Source organism: Sminthopsis crassicaudata, chromosome 6 (assembly GCF_048593235.1).
Source record: "Sminthopsis crassicaudata isolate SCR6 chromosome 6, ASM4859323v1, whole genome shotgun sequence".
NCBI lineage: Eukaryota > Metazoa > Chordata > Mammalia > Dasyuromorphia > Dasyuridae > Sminthopsis > Sminthopsis crassicaudata.
In genome coordinates this window covers 93724231-93745926 of record NC_133622.1, presented here as the reverse complement: position 1 = coordinate 93745926, position 21696 = coordinate 93724231, and the positions used below count along the sequence as shown (strand labels likewise).

At 34.4% G+C, this 21696-nt stretch overlaps 1 protein-coding gene across 2 annotated transcripts in view; it reads left to right on the top strand.

The window, feature by feature from the left end:
• Window positions 1-21696, top strand: part of GPM6A (glycoprotein M6A) — a 484462-nt gene that overhangs the window by 164911 nt on the left and 297855 nt on the right. The window contains exon 1 of one of the 2 annotated variants that reach the window (XM_074272705.1): window positions 5914-6100. The exons of the other annotated variant lie outside the window; for it this stretch is intronic. Within the exon in view, the coding sequence (XP_074128806.1) occupies window positions 5971-6100 (130 nt within the window). The 5' untranslated portion in view covers window positions 5914-5970. Of the gene's footprint in view, window positions 1-5913; window positions 6101-21696 lie in introns of those variants that run through there. 2 annotated transcript variants of the gene reach the window in all.

The following is a 21696-nucleotide window of genomic DNA, read 5'->3' as shown; positions in this document are numbered from 1 at the left end:
CCTCCCTCCCTTCCTCCCTTCCTTCCTTCCTTCCTTCCTTCCTTCCTTCCTTCCTTCCTTCCTTCCTTCCTTCCTTCCTTCCTTCCTTCCTTCCTCCCTCCCTCCCTCCCTCCCTTCCTCCCTTCCTCCCTCCCTCCCTCCCTCCCTCCTTCCTCCCTCCCTCCCTCCCTCCTTACCTCCCTCCCTTCCTCCCTTCCTTCCTCCCTTCCTTCCTCCCTCCCTTCCTCCCTTCCTTCCTTCCTCCCTCCCTCCCTCCCTCCTTACCTCCCTCCCTTCCTCCCTTCCTTCCTCCCTTCCTTCCTCCCTCCCTTCCTCCCTTCCTTCCTTCCTCCCTTCCTTCCTTCCTTCCTTCCTTCCTTCCTTCCTTCCTTCCTTCCTTCCTTCCTTCCTTCCTTCCTTCCTTCCTTCCTTCCTTCCTTCCTTCCTTCCTTCCTTCCTTCCTTCCTTCCTTCCTTCCTTCCTTCCTTCCCCTCTCTTCATTACTTAATTGTCTTACCTGTGAGCCCCACTTGATGTTCCATTAATAAGTCATAGCATAAAAATGTTCATATATTAGGAAAGCAGCAACTCAGTTATTATAGAGACATTAAAATAGTCATGGAAATATGCATGTGATGAATTGTTGTAGTCCAGAAATAAACATCAGCTTTGTATGTCTGGAGAAGCATAAAATATGCAACCTGAAAAATGAATGTTGTATGCTATTATTTAGAGCAGGAGTAAGCATAACTTAAATTTCTGATCAGGATCATTATAGCTCCCAGTGCTGTTATTGACATTTTTTGCCTCCATTTTCTCACTTTTGCTTTTGAACATAACTATTCATCTCTTTTTAGCTGTGTGTCTTAGGTGGAAATGTTAAATCTCTCAAATTACATAGCAAGCTTGACTGGGAGCATGTGGTTGCCATGGTGCTGAAAAGATAGCATATCAGAATCATATGAATGATTTGTGTGTGTGTGTGTGTGTGTGTGTGTGTGTGTGTGTGTGTGTGTGTGTGTGTGGGTGTGTGGGTGTGTGGGTGTGTGGAAAAAAGGTGAAAATGGAAAACTGAAAGGTGGTTGAGCAGAACATGTCTCCTGTGATTAAAAATGTAAATGATATTTAATTTAAATGGAGAACATGACTTTTCTATGCATTTTGAAGCTTGTAGATGTTTTCCATTTTTGTTAGATACTTTGGGAGTTACTATGATGTGCCAGCCCATACCTATTTCTTCTTGTGCCTGATTTGCAGTGAAAGAGTCATACATGGAAGGGCTTAATGGAAAAAAGCAAGAAATTGATGAAGAGGAATAACAAGACTTGGCAGAGAAGAGATTCTATCGCCCTTCTTGATGTCTTTAAAGTTCTTTGGAGAATAGCAGAATAAGAAATGGAGATTGATGAGTTTTTTCATCTGGAAAATGGATGTGATAATAACAACTACCTCACAGAGAGGCTGTGAAACCCAAATGGAATAATATACATAAATAATTTTGCAAACATTAAAGGAAGGATTATATGTAGGGATTATTATTATTAGTCAGAAAGAATTTATTAAATGTCTACTATGTGCCAGGCATTGTGTTAAGTACTGGAAATACAATTTAAAAAAAAAGAATAAAAATTATTTACACTCTCAAGATACTCATGGAGGAGACAACAGGCAAATGATCATTGCACAAACAAATTATAAACTAAATGCATTGGAAATAATATCTGAGAGAGGAACTAACTGAGGGGGAGATCATAAAAAAAGCTTCTCTGGAAGGTGGGATTTTTAACTGGGACTTGGAGAAAGTCAAAGAATCCAGGAAGTAAAGAAGGAAAGGAGGAGCATTGCTCGTAGGGGAGAAGTGAAAATGCCTAGTCTGGAGGTGGAATCATTTGTTTGAATAAGGAGGCCTGCATCTTTGGATGTTTGACCTTAGACAAGTTACTTACACTTTCAATGCCTCAAGCTATTCTCTGAGACTATAAATTGCTGATCTACATTGCTAGAGGAAGTTTCTTTAGAAATTTTCTGCACTGAGGAAATCACAAATAATAATAATAAATGACTTCATAAGGAAAGATGTTGCCCCTGAAATTCATTAACTAAGAAAATGAGAAAGGATTAGAGATTAGGAAACTAAAGCAATGCATTCATCATCATCATCATCATTATAGCTATCATTTATATAGTGCGTTAAATATATTGTCTCATTCAGTCCTCACAATATCCTTGGAAGAAAGTCCTTTTCTATAAATGAGGAAACTGAAGCAGATGGAGATTAAATAACTGACTCATAGTCACCCAAGTAGTACATATCTGAGGCATAATTTGAACCTCAGGTCTTTTTGACTCTAAGTTCAACACTTTATCCATGGTGTCACCTAATTAAGTTGTCAAGCTCTTTAGAAGTTAATGTTTTATGTGGAAAAAATAGAGAGCCAATATGGGTTTGTAAAGCAGGGGAGGTAATCAGAACTGGTATTTTAGCATCTTGATTTAAAGTACTCATTTGGATAACTTGGAGGAAAAAATGAATAACAATCATAATCATTATCATAACTGACATTTATTTATATAACACTTTCTATGTGCCAGATATTGTGTTATGTACTTTACAATTATTATCTTATTTTATCAAGACATTGAATTTCAGGAAAGTGAAATGATTTGCCTAAACTTAGATGGCTAGTATCAAATGGAGGATTTGAACCCAGATTCTTTTGCACTCTCTCCTGTACCATGCTTCTCTGTATTTTTTTTTTGGTGGCTTAGAGGTTAAAATAATCCACCAGAAGATATTTACTGTTATTGTTTTTGTGTAGGTAGAAGTTACCAGGGTTAACATGCTTCATCTACAGCCCCCATCACTCCTGAATTAATGGCCTCTACTTGGAGTGCTCTTCCCTCCTACCTCTTAGTCTTAATCCTTTCTATCCTTCAAGGACAAACTAAAATTGTACTGCCCAAACCAAGCATTCTTTGTGTTAGGATGCTACAGAACTGAAGTGAGGGATAGGCCCAGGTTTTTTGTCTTATTCACTTTGCCTTTGTAGCAGAATGGTAGGAGGAGGAGGGGCAGTCAAGAGAAGCAAGTGATTGAAATTCTGCATGGATATGAAGAGACAGTTTTGAAGGGATGAAATCCAAGCTATCAGCAGACATAAAAAGAAATTCTGCAGAGCATTTTAGGAAATTCTTTCTTGATTGTTACAAGCCCTTGGTATATTTTGGAAGGTAGTCAGGATGCTGTGAAGTGACCCAATAGGAAAAGTGGTAGCTGCTATGAGGGCTCTTCCAAGTATTTATTTCTGAATGATTAGCGAGTGAGTAGCCAGGGAATCCAGAGTGAGAGTCCTTGCAGTGAGATGCCCAATGGACTGTACCAGTAAAATTAGGGGCTAAAGGGAACTCTTGGCTTGTGAATTTGAAAGAGAATAAAAATAGTGACTATGAGTGGGTCAGGACTGAGGCTTGATGGCGATTAGCCAAACTTTGTATACCAATGGGTAGTGAGCAAGAGTAAAAGCCAAGATTCTGTTTAATACAGATTTCTTAATAGAGAGCAGCTGAAATCTTTTCCTCTTGTTTTCCTTTTGAAAGAAAGAGGCCTGACTGAAAATGAACTCCCATAGCATTTTGTTCTTCTAGTATAGCGTTTATCACAGGTTACCCATGTGGTAAAGTCATTTACATGCTTTTCTCCTCCTCCTATTAGATTGCAAATTCTCAGATCTTTGATTTCCTCTTCTATTAGATGAAATATTTATGACCTTTCATTTATGACTTCTCCATTTATCAAATGATACACTAGACGACTGTTTCATTCATTCTTATGTCAGTGGAACACCTAGCATGTAGTATGGGTTCAGCAATGAGTCAGTAGAAAAAAATCAACCAAGATTGGTTAATTATTTTATTATTATTTTTTATTTATTTTATTTTATTTAATTTATTTATTATTATTATAAATATTGGTTATTAGTTATCTAAATAACTAATAACCCAATAAAGAACTATTCAGTACGGCTTATTCATATTTTTGTTAACACAAATTTCTGGTATGATTATCATATATCCTGCTATATGACAAAATAGACAAAATAGTAATAGCTGTTATTTATTAAAAAAAACAATTTTCACATATTTAAATTAATTCTCACAATGGTCTCATAAGGTACCTCAGGTATTATATTGTCCCTATGTTACAAATCAAAACCTTAAGGCTCATAGATATTAATGACTTAGTCCATGGATTCGTAACTGTTAAATGTTGAAGACAGGATTTGAACTCAGTCAACCCTTACTTCAAGTCTTTACACTGTACCATGTTGCCTCAGGGACATTCTTTTTCTTCAAAACATAGTAATTCATTCTAAGAAAATCAATTTCAGGAGCATTGTAATGATGTTAAAATTTTAACAGACATTAAAATTCTATTTGGAAAACAGAATTTGAGGTTGTCATATCCTTTGGTGAAAATAAGTGATTCTTCAAATCTTCTACATATCACTTATAAAACTTAATTGACTTATAACTTATTTTAAAATTATTTATTTAATAATTAAATAGAAAAAAAAAAACCTTGCCAAATGCGCAGAAAAATGTAAAAAGGGATTCAAAATGTAAAGGAACAAATTTCCATTTCAAGGAAGCTTATATAATAAATACTACACATTATATTCAGAGCTGTCCATCTTTGCTTCCTTGTAGGTTTTCTTTTGTTCTCTGCTGTGCTTTTTACTTTATACCTTTCCACTCTTTTTTTTCCCCATTCCCCAAGAAGGCCACTATTTAAAAATACAATTCAACCTGCACATATTTTTTAAGTGCCGACTTTGTTTAAGGCACTGTGCTGAGTCTATTTTCTAAGATCTTTTAAATCCAATTACTTGAGGTAATCATTGCAGCTTATTAAAAAGATATCAAGTAGCCTTTATTAAACCTCAGTATTAACTAGCCCACAAGTATGGCAGAAATAATGATATAGTCCACAATATCCATTTAAAAATCTGAGAGCAAAATATTGTACATTGGTAGCTTTGCATTCTCTCTTTTAAAAGTCTTTCTGATTGATGGAGACTTGTTGAGCAAGTAATCAATTGGAGAATAAAATGCCATCATGAAGATGGTCATGTCATGCTTTAGATTGTGCATCTATATATATGTATAATAAATCAACACCAGCAAAAAAAACAACAACCCCAAAATAAAAAACTAAAAACTGAAAAACACTGCCTTATATCCTCTTACTACTTCCTGAAAATACCTCTTCCATCCAAAAGAAATCATATGACTAACTGTCAAATGAATGAATACTGCCATTTATCATCATTTGTCTTTATCTATGCAGGTTGATTATAAAACATATTCCAAAAACTAGAGAGAGGGAAAAAAATGAAATCAGCCCTCACAAGTTATGTTGGAGGGCAGGATGCTAATCACATTCCTGTTTCACAGAAGTGTAAATTTTAGAATCTTATTTTCACAGGAAGGTTATACCATCTGTCTGCATGTTAATTCACTGCTTCAGTTGTTAACTCCTTTGCACCTTTTACTTGTCACATAAATTATAGTATTGTTTCTACATTAACCCCTTTGTTCCCCTAAATAGCATGGTAGAGTCTTTACCCTAGGGAGCCAAAACAGTTTGTATTAAGGACAAGGATATTAATTAAAATTCACTGTGATAACACAAATCCAGAAGGAAATGTATAGTGCTCTTAATAGCAAAGACAGTTTTTACAGTGGAATGAGCTGGAATTCTTTTCCCACTGCTGAGAAACTGTGACCTTAACCTTTCAGTGCCTTAGTATTACTTCTCCCAAACGAGAAGAATACTGGCCTTGACTTATGGTTTAGGGATGTTGTGAGGACTCCTGAGTAAAAAGTCAAAATGGCTGCTGCATACGAGTAAGAGCTGTGAGCTAAAGGTCTTCTTCCAGAAATCACAGAGTGATTGGGGAAAAAAGAGGAGAGAGAGGAGGGGGTGAAGTTATGGAATGGAGTAAGGTGATGGAGGAACTTGAGAGCAGCCTGGACATGGAAAAACAGCAACGAGGCACAGAGCAGGACCCTGAGAAAGTGCAGAACAGTGACCTGTTATCTGCTAATAGTCAGCACCTTGGTGAGTACCAGTCACACACTCTTGGAAGATGTGGGAGAAGGGAAGGTGTGAAAGAGCTGGGATTAGAGCAACTCATAAAGAGGGACAAATATAAAATCTTTAGAGCATGGGTGGGAAGATTGGTTGCTATTACTGATTTGAACTCTTAATTCTCTTAAGGAGGGAGGAAAGGAAGGTGAGATGAGGTAAATCAATGCTGGTGCAAAGCTTCTTTGAGAAGAAGGAAAATAGAACTAAAGGATCTTTCATGGTTAATAGCTTTTGCAAAGGAAAAGTCAACAAGACTTCAAATAGGAATTGGATTGTAGGAACTGCAATTACAAAATCCTTGGAGATTAGTCAGATATTTTTAGTGATGCAGGTGTCAGGCATGAAAGAATGTTAATTAAAGCTTAATAATGAGACAACCTGTTGTTTATTTGAGAAGTGTTTGGAAAGAAGAGGGGGAGGGGACGCTAGAAAATTCATTGGTTGGATTTTGCAATAATGATTTTCTACAACCTAGAGATAGATTTGTTACATGTGAGATGTCCATTAGGAAAAGAGTCAGCCACTAATTTAAGGGACATCACAATACTATGCTGTGAGCCTACAGACAGACAATTGTGTGTGTGAAATGCTGTCTTAAGAGAAGCAAGATTAAAATGAAAAACAAAAGGATGGAGATGGGGCTACTATCTGGAAGAGGATAATAAAGGGGCATTTATAACACTAATAGAATAAACACCAAAAAAGCCCTGTGAAGAACAGAGAGATGCCAAGAAGAGAGATTCTATCAGTAATACTCAATGCACCTGAAGTTGGAGAAGAAAAGCTTTATGGGTGAAGCACTCTGCTAAATCTAATTGCTAACGGGCAATGTCTGAAACTCTCGCATTTAAAGGCCTTGAGAAAAAAAAAAGGAAGGACAAACAAGAGGAAGATTACCAGAAGGACCTCCAAGTCATGATGCAAAAAAAAAAAAAAAAAAAAAAAAAAAAAAAAAAAAAAAGCGAAGGTAGCAGATGGCTAGTTTGTAGCAAAATGATGCTATCAACCTGAAGGAGAGGAAGGTTATGTATCTGGCGGAAGGCTCCTTTGACAATACAAAGTCTAGCCTTAAGAAACTGTACCCATCTTTTGAGGAAAACGTGGGTGAACAAAGTTGAAAGAATAGAAAGCACATTGCATTGAGATATTGGGATATTTTAATAATATGGAATTGTCAGGGAGGATGATGAAATGTCATTTTTTCAAAGTGGGAAGATATTGATACAAGAGAGATTTTGAGGGAAAGAAGATATGTAGGAATTTTCCCTATTGGGAAAGAGAAGTGGGATAAGATGGTGGTGGAATGGATAGGTTGTCTCACTTGGGTCTCGGGGTCCTTTTCATAAAACTGGAATAACACAATTGGATTGCTCTGAGGGTCAAATGTGATGCTATATATGAACCTCTTTGAGAGCAGGGACTCTACTTTTTTTTGTTTTGTTTTGTATCTCCAAGAGTTAACACAGTGACTGACATGTAGTAGGTACTTTATGAATGCTTATTGACTAACTGAACTCTTTGAAAACCTTAAAATAATAGTGTTTATTATCATCCTTTATCAAAACTTGTTGGTAAGAGCAGTTGAAATAAGGAGTAGGAAAGCTTGGGTGCATGATTGTTTGATGATGTATTTGGAAATTTGATCTGTGAAGTAGTTCATGGATCAAAATGTGAAAGTGTTAGGCTTTGCTTGAAGCAGATAAGAATGGAGCTGTTGTCTAGTTTGAAAGAGTTAAAGTATTTCCCTCCATCAATACATAACTTAGGCTGAAGGATTTGAGCCCTTGAGGAATCTGCTGAATTGATGGGAGGAATTTCCTCCAGGTTCCAGCTGTTGAATCTATTAAATTTATGGAGGTGCTAGGACTCCTGAGACCTTTTAGCTTTTGTTTTTAGCATGCCAATAAAGCACAATTTAAAAAACAACTCTACAGTTTTACTTTAGAGAAAGAAATATTTAATGATATTTATCAGAATGTAGGCTATAGGGAAATTTTTCGCTAAGTGAGGAGCATGCTGATTGGGTATAAATTGAATTACTCAGAACATGGTTCATGGACCAATAGAAGAATCCTTAAGTAAATGACAAATAAAATCTATTAATAATGAGTTCTGTTTAATAAAAATACAATTCTTAACAACAGTGCCAAACAAAGAAGGTATACAATTATTTCTCAGAAGAGGATGACACTGAAGCACCTCTTTTTGCAGCCTGCCAGGACTCAAAGCAGACTTCTCAACTCCCTAGCACAGGGAGAAGGAATGGTTGTGAGAGAGAGAGGGCAACCCAGCCTTCTGCTACTTGGCTCAGTTACAGGTCAGCAAGCAAAGCCAGGAAGGAGGCCTAGAGTTTTCATAGGCCTCCAGATGGAGAGGGAAGAAGGTGTGAGCAGAGCCTCCAGTCTCTTACTCCCTTCACAGCACTCAAGTAAAAGAACAAAGGTATTAAACTTGTCAGGCTTTTGGGCCTTTTCCAGAGGCAAGGCTTGGGAGTAGAAGTAGATAGAGTAGCAATATACTCTCTAGCTTAGAAGAGCGACAGAAGGGAGGTCCATGGCTAAAACTCCAGGAGCCTTGACTGTCATTTCTAAGCCAAGAGTTCTTAACCTTTGTTATGCCATGGACCTTTTTGGTAATCTGAAGCCTACAGATATTTCCTCAAAATAATGATTTTAAATGACATAGATTGCAAAGGACACCAAATCTATTCAAATAAAGTTATCACAATATTTAAAAAAAAACTAAATTGATGGACCCCAGGTTAACAACTATAACCTGTGCAAGCTAGGTCTAATATTTAGTCAAATGATCCTTCTCAGCTCTATCCTCTATAGAGACTCATATATTGAATGTAATCTTGAGATTGAAATGTCTTTCAGCAGAAATCAATTTGGAAAGGAGTTTGAGTCCCAATAAGTAAATATCCACCTTTTTCCTTGGGGGTTTATAGTATTGATTCAAGATCATTCTGAGGGGCAGCTAGGTGGCACAGTGGATAGAGCACCATCCCTGAAGTCAGGAGGACCAGAGTTCAAATCTGATCTCAGACACATAACACTTCCTAGCTGTGTGACCCTGGGCAAGTCACTTAACCCCAATTTCCTCAGCCAAAAAAAAAAAAAAGATCATTCTGCCCTATAAGGTAAGCTATTCCCCCAATAACTGACCTATTGGAGAACTTTCCTAAATTGATAGGAGATTCGTGAAAAAATGGGTGGAAGAGAAACTCTCTTACTGCCCTTATCCCTTTGGTCCCCATTTAAAAAGACAAAGTGGTATCTGTTCACTTGGACATCATAAGGGATCCTGGAGCTGAGGAATCTCTTAATCCTTTCCTTGTTGGGAATAGATCAAATAGAGGAGAAATGGAAGATACTCCATCACTGAAACAGAAAACTGGGGGTTTCTAGTTGTTTCAAGATGCAAGTGGAAATGTGATAAATAAAGAGATACACTGATTAAAAATAAAGTAAAAATTTGGAATGGAGGATAAAAATGGAACTTGTATGTTTTGAAATCTATTTTAGGTGTTTGTCTCATATGAGAAGACGAATAAATCCCTAAGGTTAAAGATCTTGGACAAGTCACTTAATGATTCTTGTGCTTGCTTTCCTCAGCTGTAAAATGATGGGCATTTGAGCTTCCTTCTAAATCTATGGCTTTAATTCTCTATAGATAGCAAATATGGATGTGTCATGAGCCTGTGGAGCAGGAGTTTCAGCATCAGCTAAGTCCTCATAACTCTTATTACATTTGATCATCTCCAACTTACTCATAATGTACATACTCCTGTTTGTGCATAATTGTATATTGCTTCCTCTGTTAGACTGAAAGCTCCTTGAGAGTACTGTTCTCTTCTCCTTTCCCCCCAGCCTTCTTGGTATTGCCCAGAGCTTAGCACCAATGCCTGTTAAATTTGAAGGCATTTGATAAATGCTTATCAGATGTTGTAATTTACTTTGGTTATTCATGCAAGAATGAAATGAAATCATTGTAGACACCCACCATCATTGACATTTATGTCTGTTAGTCTTTAAAAGAACACTGTTTGCTATGTTCACTGCTTTTCTCTGCTCTATTTTTATCTCATGTCACTCCATTTTCTTTCTTTCTTTTTTCCCCTGGATCACTGAATTTTATCTGAAGCTTCATTAAATGGATGAGGAAATAGACATAAAAATGAGTGGCTCAAAATCACACAGCTGACTAGAATTAAAAGGGATCTTAGAGCCAACTTTTTTTTTTTTTTAATAAGAAAGATGATTGGTTTAGATCAAGCTTTCTTTACTCCAAACCTAAAAGCATACCAGTGCTCAGCACAGTGCTGGTGCATAGTTCATGCTTAATAAACTATTATTGACTTGCTCTGATGCAGTTCTGTGATCTCATTGATATGGTACATTGTTGAATTTTGCAGATCAAACCTCCTCTGGGTCATAATGCAGTTTCCATGAATTGCTGTAGCCTAAAAAAATATCAAAACTCAGGAACTTAGGCTGTTCTTGAGATGACAGATATATGTTATGGACCTGGATCTTCTAGATTTCCATGGAATCTTAAAAAAATATTTATTTTGATAACTATATTCTGGTATAATTAGTTTCCTTTTAATATTATTTTTTATTTCATGCATAAGCAAGGGCTCTATAGATTATACTAGACTACTAAATGGGTCTTTGATACATAAAAAAGGTTAAGAACCCCTCTTAAAGATTGTCACCAAACCTGAACTGATTTAATAGGATTGGTATACTTTGCAGTCTAAGGACCTAAGATCCCTTCTGTGCTGTGAAATGTCATAATGTGGTGGTTAATGTGGAGAGTTATAATTTAACTAACATGTGTTAAATGTCTGCTATGTACTAGGCACTGTGGTGAGTGCTGAGGATACAAAGAAAAGCAAAAAAAAATAAAAATAAAAATCCCTATTCTCAAGGATCCCATAGTCTAATGAATAAATAGAAATATGCAAGTATATTAACTGAACAAAGTTTAATTTCACCACCTTTAAGTAAATAAGAGACATCTAGGTGTTACATGGATAAAGTATTGGAGTTGGGAAGAATCATTTTCTGTAGTCAAATCTGGCTTCAGATACTTACTAGCTAAGTGACCTTAACCCAGTCCTTTAATGCTGTTTGCCTCAACTTCCTCATTTGGAAAATGAGCTTGAGGAGAAAATGATAAACTACTCAAGTGTTTCTGCCAAGAAAATCTCAAATTGAGTCATGAAGAAGAATTGGAAATAATTGAAAATGACTGGACAGCAACAAGCAATTTAGAGATGAACTTTTCACAGGCAAGGACAGAAGTTAAAAAGATGCTTATGCAGGGTGTCTTTAAAGCTATTAAGGGTTAAAAACTTGATTAAAACTTCAGGACAATGGGTTTTGATTGGCCAAAAGTCATTGGCAGATTAGTCCATGAAAAAGCTGTTCCCTTGACTATGACATAAGGCAGAATGACTCGAATAATTCGAAGGTACTTTCTAAGATCGTCAACAAGTTCTTAAAAAATGTACTCATCACTTATTTGCTGATAGTGCTCTAGGTGTAAGGAAATATATGATTACATGGAAAGAGGCTCCTTAGGAAAAGGAGTCGGGGACCTTATCTTTATCGAAGCTTACCTAAACAAAGAGAAAGAAAAAAATTAAATTGAAGGTCATATCCAAGTAATTAATACTTTAATTTGGCTCAATTACTACATAATTATGAACACTTAAGTTAACAGCTCTATACATTAATAAATCTTTAATAAATATAGAAAAGTATAAATCTTATCTCCCATTTCCTGCAATATTCAATCAACGAACATTTAATTTCCCAGGCACTTTGCTGAAATTGGGATGCAAAGACAGAATGAAACATTTCCCCTTTTGTAGAAACCATGCATTCCAACAGGAAGACATCTTGTACATAAATAAAAATATATCAAATGAAAACATAAGTTCAAAAATAGTATGGGGAAGAAAGTCATTAGCTGATGGAAGAATTAAAGAAATGGCCTCAGGTGAAAGTTGATGCTTTAACTGAAGTTTGAAGGTAAGTAAGGATTCTAAGAGGCACAGCTGTGGAGAGAGGGAGTGCATTCCATGTATTAGGCATAACTCATGCAAAGATACGGAGATAGGGAGATGTCTTTTGTGAGGAACAGTAAGAATTGAACCACTTTGACAGGATCATAAAGAGAGTAATATTTCATAATCCTAGGAAGGTAAACTGGAGCCAAGTTGTAAAGGGTTACATTTGGCTATAGAAATAATTGGCAGCTTGGTAGCACAGTTTATGGAGTTCCAGGCCTAGAGTCAGCTAGACCTGAGTTCAAATTCATTCACACTACTTGTGTGACCTATGGCAAGTCACTTAACCCTCTTTGCCTCATATGTAAAATGAGCAAGAGAAGGAAATGGTAAACCACTTTCGTACCTTTGCCAATAATCTTCCCCATACTCTCTTCCATCCTCCACCCCCCCCAAAAAAAAAGGGTTATGAAAAGTAGGACATGACTGAAAAAAAACCATTAACTAACAATAACCACTAGAGATAATAGAAAGCTTTTGGAATTTAATAATGGAATAACTTGTCTTGATAGTCAGATTTGTGCTTTAGGAAAATGACTTTAACGATCTTTACAAGTTGGGTTGGAGAGGGGAGAGAGTTGAAGCAGGGAAACCAGTTGGAAAGTAATGAAAGCTTTTAAAAGGTTGGTATAACTTCAAGACTAGAAAGAAGGTAACTTTCAATTAATGAATAGTGTCTGTGGAAGAAAAAGTAGGGAAAGAAATCATTGTAAAGATAATGGAATAAATAAAAGGAAATGAGGATAAGGAAGAAGCAATCAATGGATTCTGAAATTTCTACTTATTATTTACCTTATTGATACAATACACTATCTGCTTTTATGGGCTACTGAGTAAGTAATACTAATAATCACTGTCCTTTGTAAAGTTAATTAGTAGATTAACTGTTAATCTTTCAACAATTCAACAACTGTTGAGCTTACCATAGAAACAGGGAAGTTTGGGATTCATCTTCAGAGGAGGACATTGAAGTAAACAAAACAAAACAAACAAACAAACAAAAAAACAACTTTTACTCCAAAGAATAATGCTACATAATGTCTCCATATTCAGAGATAATTTATAGAACTCAAAAAAGAACTAAAAAATAAAAATAAAAACAATCCAAGGAAAACAAGAAAGTTATGAAAAAAGTTAACCAATTAGAAAAGGAGATATAGTTTCAAAGATGAAAATAACACTTTGAAAATTAGAATTGGGTAAGGGGAAGCCAGTGAAACTATGAGAGACCAAGGAATAACAAAATAGAATATGAAGAATGAAAAAAATAGAATGTGAAACACCTTATAAGAAAAACAATAGATATATATAACAGATCAAGAAGAGGAAATATAAGAATAATTGGATCATCTGTGACCCAAAAAAGAACCCTGACACAATGATGCAAAAAAATCATCTAAGAAAATTGTCCTGAATGATAGAACATGAGGGCAAAGTAGAAATAGAAAAAATTCCACTGATCACCACTCAATGAGATCTTTTGTGGAAAACACATAGGAATGTTACTGTCAAATTTTGAAACCCCCAAATCAAAGAGAAAATTTTGCAAAAAACAAGAAAAACACAATTAAAATATGCTGGAGCTACAATTAGAATTGTACAGGACTTAGCAACAGCAACAATTAAAGATCACAGGTCCTGGAATCATCTCTACCGACAATCAAAAGAGCTAGACCTGTGAGCAAAAATATCATATATCTAGCAAAATTATTCATAATATTGAATGAGAAAAAATGGATATTCAATGAACTTACAGATTTTCAGGACTTTCTACCAATCAAACCCGAACTTAATAGAAGATTTAACATGTAAGAGCCAATATAAAAAATCAATTTCAAGGAATTTCATCTGGACCAATTGTTTGTTTTTTTAAACATGGGAAATGTATACCATATATTTAAGACTGACATCATCAGTAGGGTAGCTTAAAAGAAAGATTGGGGTAGAGTTAAGGTAAAAATAATAATTATATTATACAAATGAGGTACAGAGGAAGAATAAGATGGAGGAGAAGGGTTCATAATTCTGAAAACTTACATCAAGAATGGGTTAAATGGGAAACACTACGTATATATCTCGAAGGATATAGAACCCTCTAAAATCTATAAAGAAATAAGGGGGAGATGGATAAGTGGATGGGGAAACAAAAGGTATGGGAAGAAGACAAGGGAGGGATTCATGAGTGGGGGGAGGTTAAATAATAAAATAAGTTAGGAGCAGAATTAAAGCAAAGAGTCAGCAGGGATAGGAAAGATGTGTCTGTATACATATACCTACATATCCTTTCTTAACTATAATAACTATAATAACCTGCTTTCTTAACTATAATAACCTGCTAAGAGGAGGTAAGGTGATGAAAGGAGGGAAATAAAGTAAAAAAAGTGCACAGCAGAGAATAAAAGAACAATTTACAAGGAAATAAAAGATGGACACTCATGAATATAATTTCTTACTTTCTTGAACTGGTGATTTGTTGTTATGTATTTTGAATCCTCCCTGATGTTCTATTGGGCACATGACAATATTCTTTTTATTTTATTTTGTATTCCTTTTCTGTTTTTTTTTCTTTTTTAAAAGAAAAGGAAAAAAAAATGTTAGACAACTTCTCCCTGCCAAAGAGATTTTCTAAAGATCATGAAGCTATTTAGAAAACAAATTTTGAACTTGGATTTTGATTTTCGAATCTGCTATATTTTCATTCTACATTTTTATACATTTGATTAAGAATTTTATTTTTTGATAGGAAAAAACATAATAGAAATATTAAAGGGTGCAGATTGATGTTCCTAACCAAACCTTTAAAAAGCCCAAGTGTTTAGACCATAAAGCTATTACCTAGATGTTACCAGGATTGTAGGTATTATACTTAAGGAAAGTTAAATCAGTTCTGGGGAGCTAGTCTTAAAAATCCAAAAATATATATTGACAGTATAGCCTTGGGTATAATAGCTGACTTTCAAAACTGGTATAATTTATGTTGTGTTTATGTAATGATATATCATTTATTGATCAATACAGAGAATTTTCCTATTGGCAAAACACTGTTGATTGTGCTTTCGATAATGCAAATGTACCTAGAGAAACAGAAATATCTTTAAAGCTTTCTTCTTTGTGATTGTCCTTTGGGGCACAGCATCAGTACTGAACTGTGAACCAAAGCCTAAGATTAAAAAGTGAACCCTACTTTTCCACTGCCTCCCTAATTAGTTTCATTGGGAAATTACTGGCCTGAAGGAATGCACGGTGTGATATTTGCAGAAAGAGATGGCCTCTTTTTAAAGAAGTTCCAACATGATAGCTCTGATTCCTCCATAAATAGTAAGATAAGCTTCATATGGTCTATATTGCTTTCTATATTTAACAAGTCAACTAAAATAATTTAATTTTAATTTGATATAAAAAAAGGAAATTTAGACAAATTTAGTCCTTAAAGTAATCCTATGTTGAAATCGCAGTTTGTAGTCCACCATGTACCTGACTTTTAGACTAAGAAACCTTTTTGCAGGTTAATAGTCTTCCAGTTGCCTTTTAATTTGGTGACAAATGAAATCAGAAAAGCATATTTTAAAAAGAAAAATAATTTGTTCCTGTTTATTTTGCTCTATGTCAGCTCATACAATTTTCCTTTATTTCTTTGATGTCTTCATTTGTCATTTTTAATATAGTAGCATTCAATTACATTCATATACTATAATTTGTATAGCTATTTTCCAATTAATGGGTATTCACTGTCAAAGAGCTTTTCCTCTCTTTGGTAATACCCCCACTCCCTGAAAAAATACTTCTATGGATCTTTTTGTATGTATGTATCTGTTCTCTATGTTTTAAAAAATCTCTTTGGCATACATACCTAATAATGGTATTGCTACATTGGAGAATATCCTTTTTAATGAATTTGGAGGTATAATTCGAAATTTTTATTATGTGCTTCTACTAATTCACAGCTCCATTAGAATGCATTAGTGTGCCTATCTTCCTACATCCCCTCAAACATTTAATTAATTCCCTTTTTAGTCATCTTTACTTTTTCTGTGCATGCTGAAATATCAGTTTTGATTTATATTTTTATTAGTGATTGAAAGCATTCTTTTTTTGGACCACTATCTCTTGAGGAATGGTTTGTGTTGCATCTGTTATTAGGAAAAAACTTGAGTTTCAATCCTGCCTCAGTCCCTACTCCCTGGGCAAGTTGTTTAAACTATCTGAAATTTCTCAAATGATATTAATGAGGATCAAATAAGGTAATATTTATAAAACTTTGCAAATGTTAAAAGAATATATAAATGCTAGCTATTATTATAATTTCCTCTTATATCTTGGACTTTATAACAAATATGGTTATTTCTAATGTGTTATTTTTCTTTTAATTCTAGTAGCATCCAAAGAAAAAAGTTTTAAATTTTATATATTTAAAATTTTCCACCTCTACCCCTTATTTTATTGAGAATTCATCTCATATTCATAGTTCTAAAAGATATTTATGATATGATTTTTATTTTTAGGTCATATATATATACATATATATGTGTATATATATGTATATATATATACATTTGAAGCTTATTGTTATAGATAGTATGATATGATAGCCTAAACTTAATTTCTGCCAGATAGCTTTCCTTTTGTTGTTGTTGAATATAAGAGTTCTTAATTTTAGCAGTTTTTTTTATTATTCAAATATTGCACTACTATTTTTGTTAGCTTCTGGGTCCTGTTTAATTAGACTATTCAACTTTGTTTCTTTTCATTTTTAACAAGTAGCAAATAATTTTCATAATGATACTTAATTTGTTCTCATGTGAAATTTTCTATAAATTTTTTTCTTCCATATTTCTTGCAGTTTTATGAGCTAATGTTATTCAGAATCAGATGATTGATTGACACTATCATCCACTATAGGATTTCACAAATTAATCCATAATTCTAAGCCCACAGAGCCCTTAGTGGCTCTATGTCTCTTATTGACAAAGAGTTTGTAGATGAAGTGGTTTATAGGTTCTTTAGGCCTTTCCCACTATTAAATGCTCTACATTGATTAAACTTCCAAAGGAAATGAGGCAGTCTATCTTCATAGTTTCTTCAACTGTGTCCAATTTTTTCCAAAATCAAAAGCTTGTTTGATGTATTGGATTAGAACAGTTTTCAATCCATCAATCAGCAAACATTTATTAAGTACCTATTATGTTTTGGCATTTAAAAAATTCTATTTTGGCATTGCTTTTGCTTTTTTCTTTATTAATTTGATGGTTTCCCTGCACAGTTCTAACTGATTCTGAAATGTATGTCAATAATAAGTAACAATCAACAATTTCCTGCTTATTTAATTTTTTTGTGATATTCAATGCTTGCTATTCCCAGTATTTCCATTGTATTTATGGCATGTGGATTCTTTATATCTCTTTGTGTCTATCTCTTTATGACTGTGTATGTCTATCATTTTCAAGGATTTGGAGTTTTTCAATTCTTGATTCTGTCATATTTTCAAAAACAATGCTTTAGAATGTTAAGCCCTTTTGCTTGCCTTTATGCTGAAATCTCCAAATGTTAAAAATTTATGTTGATTTTGATTTGGAGGGTCTTAAGTCCTTCATAGAATTTCTATACCTCCCCCTGCAGTGAAAGTTAGCTTATTAGCTTCAATAATTATGATTATCATTTCATACTGCTTATTATATGTTCTTCCAGATGTGATGGCTTAAGTATTCTGACATTATTATTGTTATTATTGATTTGCTGTTACAATGCACTTTGAAACAAATTTTACTAATTCTTTTATTTTCCTCTCCAAGGAAAACCTGTGAATCATATTTCTTTTTTGCTTTAATTTTCTTATTTTTCTGGTGCCTTTCTTAGATGAAATGTTGATATTACTATGATTCAGTTTATCTATTAATATATCAACTCATTTGACATTGAACAATGATTTTGAATTTGGAATACTGATAGTTATGTTAATGTTTATAGATGAGCTAACGTCTGATGTGTAGCTATTTCTGCTCACTTTTTTGATGTTCTGTCACTGCACACTCACAAAGTGGAAGGTCATTGAAATTTTTAAAATTTATTCATGACTAAAAAATTCACCAGTTATTTGCCAATATGCTAAAAGTAGTTAGCTGGACTGGTACCATTTGTCACTAGGACCATATTCAAAACCTTTCCATATTAATAGGAGAGGAGTTTGTGATCTATTCTTAGAGACTTCACTAATGCAAGGTACCTTCCTAGTCAAATCAGAAATATTAATATAGATCCTTCTTATAATGCCAAATTTCCATTTTTCATTCCATTTGTAGATTTAGTATTGACAAAATAATTTCCTTTGAAGAAGTCTTAATTCTGTACTTTTTGCCAAAATTTTCTAGAAGAGTAGAATAAAGTTATGGTAATAGGAAAAAATTAATTTTTCACAATCCTCCAAAAAATATTTTTAGAGTTCCAATCTGCTTTGGTAGAGGGAATCTCCTCATCTGGGAGTTACCTATGCCAGTGCAATAAAAGCTCTAGTCCCCAGACTTCTACTGTTATAACTTTTTGGCCATGGTAGTTATTGGATAACTTTTCAGTGAATGGAATACACACACACACACATACACACACATATGTACATAAATAAGTAGTGTATAAATATTTGAAGAGCATAGAGATTGCCATTAAAAAATAAGATAAAACATGCTGTCAGGATAAATTGGTGGTAGGATTACAGCTCAAATCTTCCTGACTTTCTATCTGTTTTTTTAGTTCATAAGATATCCTAAATACTAATTTTTTTATGAAAGCTTTTTATTTTCAAAACATATGCATTGATAATTTTTCAACATTACAGAACCTTGTGTTCCAAAATTCTTCCCTCACCTGCTCCCCTAGAGGGCAAATAATCCAATATATGTTAAATATGTTAAATCTAATATATATACAAATATTAATACAATTATCTTGCTGCACAAGAAAAAATCAGATCAAAAAGGGAAAAAATGAGAAAGAAAGCAAAATGCAAGCAAACAACAACAACAAAAAGTGAAAATGCTGTGTTGTGGTCCATACTCAGTTCCCACAATCCTCTCTCTGGGTATAGATGGTTCTCTTCATTATAAGATCATTAGAACTGTCCTCAATCATCTCATTGTTGGAAAAAGTCAAAATCCATCAAAATTGATCATTTTACAATCTTGTTGTTGCCATATATAATGATCTACTGGTTCTGCTCATTTCACTCTACATCAGTTCATGTTCTGACTTTCTATCCATTACCACACTGTGCTTCTCTAGGTTCACAATTAAAGAAGTGTTTCTGATTTTGTGGTGATCAGTGTAGGGAAGCAAGAGATTAGAGTGGTATTAGAAACTGAATCCATCACAAGGTTTTGAAGTTACCTGTGAGCAAGTGCCTGGAGTCACAACTCTTATTATGTATATTTGAAATAGAGTAGTCTTCAAAGGAAAAAAAAAACAAAATTAAAAATTATCTTTGGGAGGAATTGAATTTTCAGACATGGGAACTAACACATGGTGTGTAGGGAAACTCATTCAATACTGTATAATTTACATAAATGCATGTAACAAAAATCACTTTTGGCTTGAGTTACATATAACTACAGACAAATCTACAGACATTTAATTTTAGTTTGCTTTTAAAAATGTGCTAAAAGAGAATACTGTATAAGTTTTGGTTTGATCTAGGATAGGATGCTGCTTTCATGTGCTATTGTTTACCTTTCTAGTCATTTCTTGACAAGAAAACTTAGATTTCCACGTTTTAGCCCAATCACAAATGACTTCTCAACCTCTCTTACTTCATGTATATTTTTTACACAGATTAAATTTCTGCATGGACTCAGTATGGGGTAGAGATTTTTGAAAAGGTTTCAAAGTCTATGTGTGAACAGGTATAAAATCACATCATCCTCTGCTTTAAGTGGAATTGTACTATTCATGGAGTGAGATGGTGTAGTGTCATTTAAGTGATGATGGGTGAGAGAATCTACAATTCTAGTGGGGCTGCCCTTGGGAGTTTGGATGACCATATGCCAGAGATGTTATACAGGGAATTCCTATGTAGGGGTTCTGCAAAGGGGCCTCTAAGGTTTTTTCCAACCTAAGAGTTGATGACTCTAACCCTAGACCTTTTGACACTTGGCTAATATGAATAGACATTTATTTAACATTTTTCTGGAACTTATCCAACTTTTTGGCTATGTTAAAACAACCAAGCAAGGTTGGAAAAACCAAGGCTGTCAGTTGGAATACTTTTTTTGTAGTTCTCTTACTTCCCTGCAGCAAGCAGAGGCTATTTTGTGGCAAAATATCAAAATAGTCATCGAATTAATTTAACCTATGACAGGCCATCTTGCCCTATTTTTCTTTCCATTCTTCTGAATCTCCTGTAAGAATCAAGTAATTTCTTCAGCCTTGTCAGCGAGTGGATTATCTGCATCTATATATAGCAATAGGGACTTTTCATAGGGGTAAAAATAAAGTCCATTAAAAATCAAAGATAAAGAAGGCCAGAATTGATATGGTTTAAATGACAGTAAATAAAAGTAACTCTGTCCACACTAGCAAATTAAACTTTTTGCTATATTCCCATCTTATTTGCACAGCTGATGAGAGATTTATTTTTCCCATTTCCCTGGACAAATTTCCCTTTCAGTCAAATAAAGGAAAAATTCAAATGTCCCACATAGTTTTTTTATGAATTAAAATCGAGCATTATTGCTTCTTCCTTTGGTTTCTCCTTATTTGGAAAATGTTTCAAAATTGAAAAGGGGAAATCACTATGAGTAGTTTCAACAAATGCTAGTCTATTTCCAATAAATAATTAAGGTCTGAGTCTGTAGTCTCAAAAATGAAACACTGCAGAACCATGGTAAAGAGTCTTTAATCTGTGGTTGCCACAGTGCTAATAAATGACAATTTCTCAGAAGCAGCCTAAGGTATTTCTCTCCCTGTTTGCGTTTGGTAAAATAGAATCTCAAGGTTCTTAGAGTAACACACTATCTCCAGTTCCTTGAGGGTAGGAACCCTGTTTTCTTGATATTCTGTAGAGCATTTTGTGCATTAGAGGAGAGTAAAAATGACATAGGGAATCAGAGGCCTGGAAATGAGTTTGACAGATGGTCACAGTCTAACCCCCTGTGTTCAGCCAATATTACACCTAAACTCTTCCAGACAGATGGTTGTTTATCTCAACTTTGCAGACAGGTTAAAAAAAAGCTTCAGGGCTGCAAAAAATATTTCTTAAATTAAAAAAAAAATCATATTGGCCCAAAGTTAAATGTCATAGATTCAGGAGCTCAAAACTATTTATTGAATCCTTGAATGATACACTTGATGTCACTGACCAACAACAGTAGATCAAGATAATACAAATCAGGTCCAGTTTGAAGGGTTATATTTTCAGTTGGTCTTAATATGCTTTTTCTACTGACAAATGGCATCTGCCTCCAGTGTATTTCTTTAAGATTAGGTCCACAGGCCAGAACTA